Source organism: Vanessa atalanta, chromosome 9 (assembly GCF_905147765.1).
Source record: "Vanessa atalanta chromosome 9, ilVanAtal1.2, whole genome shotgun sequence".
Classification (NCBI taxonomy): Eukaryota; Metazoa; Arthropoda; class Insecta; order Lepidoptera; family Nymphalidae; genus Vanessa; species Vanessa atalanta.
Window position 1 is genome coordinate 1,878,485 of NC_061879.1, and position 8,818 is coordinate 1,887,302.

Genomic DNA, 8,818 nt, shown 5'->3' on the forward strand with positions numbered 1-8,818 from the left:
CTCGTTTTAATCTTTATAAACGAGATGCATAGCGCCTCTGTGGTTTGGTAAAATCATCACGGTCCAATTGTAAATTTGGCAGCAATCGGGTAATCTATGATTTTATTTGTGCCAAGATTTGTGAAAAAAGCAACATATAGTATTGATATAGCTCTTTAATAGTTGACGAGTAAGTGGTACCATCCGAAAGGTACCTTACACCTATACACTATATATTTTTACAAGATAAAAATCCTATATCACTTTCAATTTATATAACGAATAAATTCACACTTTCATGGATAACACTTGAACCGATACGACTTGGGAACCCGCTTGACTCTAAATAGAAACTCACCATAATTATATTCATTGCATTTTTTCATTCCGGTAAGGTAAAATAAAGTTTATAAATTAAGCTTTTTTATTCAAAACAGTTTGGAAATGTTTGTGTGATGCTACAGTATACAGACAAATTTTAGTTTTTTATATGAATATAATACATAGAAACAGACATATTCGTATTATTTTTTTTTATTTATACTTACAAACGAAAGTATCCATCAAAAGTCAGCCATCGTTTCAGACAATTTTTACTTAAACTTAATTACATATTTAGATTATAACCATATGAATATTAAATATCTACTAATAAATGAGGCAACGTTCTAATTGTAGCTTAAAAATCTAATAAACATTAAAGATGATGCAGCTCGTTTTGGGGAAAAAGTTAACATTGATTTTATTAAATGATGGCGGACACCGCCATCTATTAGTGGATGTTGTGTTATATTTAGTTCTTCTATTTATGAATAGATGGCGTTGTGCATTATGTTAAATCGCGATGTCAAGATCATCTATTTTATATTGAAGAGATTTCTGTTTGTTTTTTTTTTGTGAGTTTATCTTTAAAAATACGAGTGATTATACGAGTGAAAAAAACGAGTATTTCATTTTTAACATGGTGCCGAAACCCGGGAAGGAAAGTGAATTAGTGAATAGTGATTAGTGAGAACTGAGGATACGCAGGAAAGTGAACTTTACAAGTAAGTCTTTAGACTTATAAAAATTAAATTAGTTTGGACTTGCAAAAATTTCGTGATCGTATTCAGTGGACTTAAAAAAAAAAAAAACATTAAATCAGTTTGAACTTGTAAAAATTTCGTGATATTATAGACTTAGAATTATTTGTTATATTGGACTTGTAAAATTTTGTGATGTTGCGATAAGGACTTGTAAAATTTTTGTGATTTGGACTTAGAGTAATTTGCAATACTGTGAACTTATAAAAAATAATAATTTGATTGAACTTTAACATTTATAGTGAATTCAAACTTTATAATTGTAAGCTATTGCATTGAAAATAAACATGGAGAAGTTAATAAAAGGGCAACAAGAGTTGTTCGATCAATTGATTAAAGCCGAACGCAATTTTAAGAAAGCTAATCAAGAGGCACGAGCAAAATACAGTTATCTTGTGGCAAGAATGGAAGCTTTGGAGAAATTGGAAGAAGTGTTTAGCCAAAATCATCTTGAAATAATTACTAAAGCTACGGAGGAACATTTAAAAGTGTTAAAATATTTCAAAGATGATATGCAGGATCAATTTCAAGAATTATTCATACAATACAAATCTATTTTAAAAGAATACATTGCTTTGGCAAAACCACTCTCTGGAACATCTTCAATGGACACGAGAGAAAGTTCTTCAGCTAATTCTAAACTTATTAATTCCGAGGTGCAATTACCAAGAATACAGCTTCCACACTTTTCTGGGAAATATACCGAGTGGCAATCTTTTTATGATATGTTCTTATCATTGATACATGAGAATAATACACTTTCTCCGGTTCAGAAGCTGCATTATTTAAAATCCAGTTTATCAGGAGAACCCGAAATGCTACTTAGAAATTTTCCTACTACATCAGCTAATTATAAAGAAGCATGGGAACAATTATCTAAACGTTACAACAATAAGAAATATAATTGCAACGCGATTATGAAGACATTATTTGGACAAAAATTAATACTACATGAATCAACAAATGCACTAAAACATTTGTTAGATACAACAACATCTTGTCTGAAAGCTCTAAATAATCTGAACATTAGCACTGATCAATGGGATCCGGTTATAATACATCTAGTGGTGTCTAAATTGGATCACGAGTCACTAAGACAATGGGAGACTTATGTAAGTTCAACTACAGATGATTTACCCAAATGGTCTCAATTGGAACAATTTATCGAAACACGATTCAGAACTTTAGAATTGCTCGAAACTGGTAAGCAAATGAGTAAAACCATGATTCAATCAAGATCATCACATCAACCGGTAAAGACTAAGTCATTTCATACAGCACTTGAAGTAAAAAATGCTTCACCAGAGGCGACATGTGCAATGTGTAATGGTCCACATTTTGTCTATCACTGTGCCCAGTTTAAGAAACAACCAATTTTAAAGAGGCAGAATATAGCACAGGCAAAAAGACTTTGCTTTAATTGTCTGGCGCCAACACATTCTGTGTATAAATGTCATCAAAACACTTCATGCCATAAGTGTGGCAAAAAACATCACACTTTGCTTCACTTTGAGAAGGAAGACAAGGAGGCCTATTACACTCTGAGACAAACCGAACAAAATAAAGGAGAACCTGAACAACGAGAACGAGAAACGACATCAGAGACGAACGTAGTAGCAAATTTTTCAAGAGGAGATATAAAAACATATAACGTGTTACTAGCAACAGCAGTGGTAAAATCTAAATCTAAAAATGGTTGTTTCGTCATCAGAGCATTACTTGATCAAGGCTCTCAAGCCTCTTTTGTCAGCGAACATATTGTGCAATTGTTGGGTCTTAAACGTACAAATGTGAATGGTAAGGTGTCTTGTTTGGGAGACGGTCATCTTAATATTAAACATGCAGTAAATGTAGAAATTGAATCGCGTTATGAACCTGTTGGAAAGGTTTGTGTAAATGCTTATGTATTAAAGTCACTAACGTCATTGTTGCCGAGCCGTGAAGTTCGTATACCTGACTGGCTTGAGCTAAAATCGCTACCGCTTGCAGATCCAGAATTTTCATCACCAGGTAAAGTTGATATATTACTTGGCGCTGACGTGTATGGAGAAATTTTGCAGAATGGAGTGAAGAAGAGTCCACGTGGGAATTTACTAGCACAAAATACTTTATTCGGGTGGGTTTTGTCGGGAAAAATAGAACAAGAGTCGGTAAAAGAGAATGTTTTAAACTTACATGTACAAGTAAAAGAAGACGAATTATTGAAAAAATTTTGGGAAATAGAAAATGAGCCGAACAGTATCGAGAAAAGATTAACAGAAGAAGAAAAACTATGTGAGAAATTGTACGAAGAAACTACTTTAAGACGAGAAGATGGAAAATTTGTTGTCAAATTACCGTTTAAAACAAATAATCCACAATGTCAGTATGGTCAGTCATGTGATATAGCCATCAACAAATTACTTTCATTGGAGAAACGATTAAGTAAGAATCCTACGCTTTCAAACGAGTACAATAGAGTTCTAGAAGAATATACTACACTAAACCACATGAAACAAGTACCTAATGATGATATTGACAATCCTAAGTGTGTCTACCTCCCTCATCATGCAGTAGTGAGAGAAGACAAGCAAACGACAAAAGTCAGAGTGGTCTTTAATGCATCTAATAAAGGCGTTAACAATGTGTCTTTAAATGATGATCTTATGATAGGTCCTAAACTCCAACAGGATTTGCGTCATTTGTTACTGAGGTGGCGCAAACATCCAATCGCTATAATTGCAGATATTGTGAAAATGTATCGGCAGGTATTTGTCCATGAAGACGACACTAATTTCCAAAGAATATTGTGGAGATCTAATGATAAAGTACCAATACAACACTTCAAATTGTTAACATTAACCTTTGGTACGGCCTGTGCCCCATATTTAGCAGTTAAGACCTTACAGACATTAGCACTTCTGGAAAAGGATAAGTTTCCAGTGGCTGCGCACATTACTAAAAATGATTATTATGTTGATGATTTGATGACGGGGTGTGAAACAGAGACAGAGGCTTTACAAATTTACGAAGAAATGACAGAACTTATGAATACTGGTGGTTTTGAAATGCAAAAATGGAGTAGCAACAGTCAACGATTTGTAAATTATATTGAGCAAAATAAGGTAAGCACCGTGAAGTCTCTGACAATAGAAAGTGATGGTATGATGAAAGTTTTAGGGATTAAATGGAACAGATTAACAGATAATTTTGAGTATGTAGTAAATTTGACTGATACCAAAGAGCCTATTACAAAACGAACGGTTTTATCAGATATAGCTAGACTTTACGACCCTATTGGTTGGATTTCTCCAGTAGTAATTACAGCGAAAATTTTCATTCAAAAATTGTGGAAAGAGCATCTTGAGTGGGACGATAAATTACCCAAAAAACTATTATTAGAGTGGCTACACTACAAGGATGAGTTGCGTAATATTAAGAATATTTTAATACCACGGTGGCTTGGATGTACAAAAAAATGTAAGCTGGAACTTCATGCGTTCTCCGATGCATCACATATGGCATATGCAGCTGTAGTTTATTTGAGAGTTATAGATGAACATAACAACGTATACGTAAACCTTGTCACAGCCAAAACTAAAGTTGCACCAATCGAGAAAGAGGTATCAATACCTAGATTAGAACTTTGTGGAGCAACTTTAGCTGCAAAACTATTACACGAAGTTTCTCAAGTGATGGAAATACCCAAAAGTGACATGTTCGCATGGACGGATTCAACCGTTGTATTAGCATGGTTACGAGGACCTGTGAATCGATGGGTGACGTATGTGAGTAACCGAGTATCACATATCCTTACAATAATGAATTTTGAGCAATGGGCACACGTACCAACTAACGTCAATCCTGCTGACTGCGCATCACGAGGATTGAAGCCAATGGCATTGAACAACTACGATCTATGGTGGCACGGTCCTGATTTTTTATCTGAATTTAACATTAAAGTTACGAAGCCCGAAGTAATTGACACTAACGAAGAAGAACGAGTTAAGTCATTTATGGTAATGGAAAAACAGGTAACTTTTGAATGGGTGAAGTTTTCTGAATTAAATAAATTATTGAGGGTGATTTCATTATGTCGAAGATTTCTTAAAGTACGGCTACCATTTGAAAAAAGAAAAGAATTTTCTAAAGTTGTAACACCAGATGAAATTGAACAATCTTTAAAATTGTGTATTAAACAAGCTCAAGAGTATGAGTTTGAGGAAGAAATACGGAGTTTAAAAACAAAAGGTTGTGTAGCTAAACGAAGCATTCTGTACACTCTGTGCCCGTTTTTAGACATAAATGGGATCATACGAGTGGGTGGACGGTTGAGCCAATCTGAGGTAAGCTACGATCAGAAGCATCCCATTATTTTACCGGCTAAGAATCATCTTAGTCAACTAATAGTGGCTAATGCTCATGTGAAGACTCTCCATGGCGGACCACAACTCATGATGAATTACTTGAGGAGTAAATTCTGGATATTGAGAGCACGTGAAATGGTAAAAAAATACTATCAAAGCTGCGTCGTTTGTTTAAGATATTCTAAAGCGGCGGCAACACAGTTGATGGGACAGTTACCAGAAGCCAGATTAAAACCTAGTCGCCCGTTTAAGACCTCTGGAGTGGACTACGCGGGTCCTATTAATATACGTTTTTCGCCTGGACGAGGAGCTAAATCCTACAAGGGATACATTTGTTTGTTCGTCTGTATGGTAACTCGCGCAGTCCATCTCGAAGCCGTGTCGGATCTCACTGCTAAAGGTTTCATAGCAGCTTTTAGGAGGTTTATTTCTCGACGAGGACATTGCAGCGATCTTTACAGCGACAACGGAACTAATTTTGTTGGAGCAAACGCCATGTTTAACAATATGTTTAAAGGAGCTAAATCAGAATTATCACATGAAATGGTAAATTTGTTGACTTTAGAATCGACAAATTGGCATTTTATTCCCCCAAGTGCACCTAATTTTGGAGGAATATGGGAGGCGGGTGTACGATGTGCTAAAGCTCATTTAAAGCGAGTCGTAGGTGATGCAACTTTGACGTTTGAAGAAATTTCTACTTTGTTAACACAAATCGAGGCTTGCTTAAACTCGCGTCCTTTAAGTGTTCTCAGTGATAATCCTAATGACCCTCTTCCATTGACACCTGGTCATTTTTTAATAGGTGAATCCTTATTAAATATTAATGATGTAGATTATTCTGATAAAAATGTAACAGGTTTAGATAGATGGAGAATGATTCAAAAAAATGGTTAATTTATTTTGGAAAAGATGGTCAAAGGAATTTTTATGCAATTTAAATCAAAGAAATAAATGGTGTAGTAAAAAGCCTGAACTTGACGTAGGTGATGTAGTCATTGTTAAAGATGATAATATACCACCCGCCAAATGGCTTTTAGGTAAAGTAATCGAAAAACATGCCGGGCCTGATAATGTAACTCGAGTAGTAACCTTAAAATGTAAAAGAGGATTGCTTAAGCGCCCAATTAGTAAACTGTGTCTCTTAACAAAACCTACATGATTTAAACTACATTCTTACGGTGGGCGGAAGTTTTGTTTCTATAAAAATAGTTGTAATACTCCATTTATAATGTGATTTGTGTTTGTGTGTGTTTTTTTTTCTCTTTTCTTTTTTTTCCGTGTTTTAACTTACTCTATTGCAATTTGTAATTAGTGTATAAGATCATTTTACTTATTATGGTGTAAAGGAGCAAGTCCTTGGTGGGCGGAATGAGTAAAAAGTTAACATTGATTTTATTAAATGATGGCGGACACCGCCATCTATTAGTGGATGTTGTGTTATATTTAGTTCTTCTATTTATGAATAGATGGCGTTGTGCATTATGTTAAATCGCGATGTCAAGATCATCTATTTTATATTGAAGAGATTTCTGTTTGTTTTTTTTTTGTGAGTTTATCTTTAAAAATACGAGTGATTATACGAGTGAAAAAAACGAGTATTTCATTTTTAACAGATTTAGTATATAATATATAGGTAAACAGGACGTCTGTTGACAGTTTTGCTCAAACTTGTTTATAAATTATCGTTGGCGTATCAAAATAAGCTAGATTAAGAAAGCTACCTTTAATGATTTCAGTTCTTATATGTAGATAGCGAAAATTCATTGTCTATTTTGGGTTGTTAAATAATATGTTGTTAATAATTTATATAATATAATGTAACATTGTTATCGTTGAATTACACGTACTAAGTTTTTCCTCGCTTCCACCTTTTTCTGGTTTTTATTGCGTCTCTGACTGGGACGTGCTTTGCCGACATTATGTAAAACAACTAAAGCACAATGCATTTTTTTATTTAAAACGAATAGAGATTTATCATTATTTATACACATTTTATCTAATAATGACCTTATAATAATGTCATATAATTCATAATCATTGATTATTAAACTTTTTGCCATATCACTCTTAACTTAAACCACGCCCTAGAATTTGTACTCGCAAACGGGTCGATGCTAGTGCGTTCTCGGTGCACGCGTACTGGAGCGTCACTTTACAAAACACAAAACAGACCAAAGTCCGAACTCCATACAGCCAGTTCTACTTAACGGTTTGCTAAATTTATTGATTTATCACATACAAAGCTGTGTTGACATAAATAAAGAAAACAAACAATTGATTTAATTTTTATTGGATAAGAAACATAAAAAAAATCAGCATAAGTAGCTGGATGTTAAAATAGACATTAAAATAATGTAGCCTGGCATACATATATGAAACTTAATAAGAGATTAAAATAAAACCTATTCTACGAGTATCTACAATACGTAAGTCATAGTAATGAATAACTATTTATGACATTAAAACAAAGAAACCGTATTGAGTCATATTATTTGTTATTGTTTCATTTTTGATATGTTTTTTAAGATATATTATTTGAATCTGGTATATTAAGGTTTTTCATCATCCTCCTGCCCTTATCCCAATTTTACTTGGGGTCGGCGCAGCATGTATTCTTCCATACTACTCTGTCAGACGTCATCTCACAAGTAACATTCTTTCTAAAGATATCGTCTTTCACACAATCCATCCATCGTTTCTTTGGTCGTCCCCTACCTCTATATCTACCCGCATCCATGCCGAAGACCTTTCTCACAACATGGTCCTCATTCCTTCACATACTATTAAGGTTTTGGAAATACGAAATAAGTAAGATGTGAGACGGAGTTTTTACAGTGTATTGCGTTATGAGAGCACTATAAGGTGATGTTGCGTAGGGCAATAGTTGTTATACTTACAATGTACATATATTTGCTTTTAAACTGCCTCGTTAATCTAGTGTCAAGATTATAGAACTGCAGATTCCCGAGGTCTACGTATTAGGTTTTTCTGTCCAAAAGTTGTTAGTAACAGTTCGAGTTAGGAAATTGGCAGTGACACACTCTCGTGCCTCGGAGAGCACTTTTTTTTGGTCCTGCACCTGTGGGGCTTTTACGGCTAAAGCATAGCAACTGTTGCTATACAATAAAAAAATTATACAAAAAAAAATTCTATCCAAAAAATTATAAATCAGTATTATGGACCTATGCAGTAGCATAGTCAAATTTAAAGTCAAAGTCAAGAATCTAATACTCCATAATGAATTTGTTTAATGACTTGTTATCTAACGGCGATATTGACATCTTTCATAATAATAAAACGAATTTTGTTAAACATTCCAAAGATCTCATTGTTCGATCTCATACCTTATAAATAATATATTTAAGTTTTGTTTTTTTCTTTTTTCTTTTATAAATCTTCTAAATTGCC

General features: G+C 33.9%; 1 protein-coding gene across 1 annotated transcript; it reads left to right on the plus strand.

The window, feature by feature from the left end:
- The first annotated feature begins 1,348 nt into the window (after window positions 1–1,348).
- LOC125066386 lies at window positions 1,349–6,304 on the plus strand. The gene has a single exon (XM_047674448.1). The coding sequence runs from the start codon at window positions 1,349–1,351 to the stop codon at window positions 6,302–6,304; it is 4,956 nt and encodes a 1,651-aa protein (XP_047530404.1).
- Window positions 6,305–8,818: the final 2,514 nt, after the last annotated feature.

What these genes read in the sequence shown, in the direction of transcription:
- LOC125066386 (XM_047674448.1), top strand. Translation starts at nt 1,349, where the DNA reads ATGGAGAAGTTAATAAAAGGGCAACAAGAGTTGTTCGATCAATTGATT.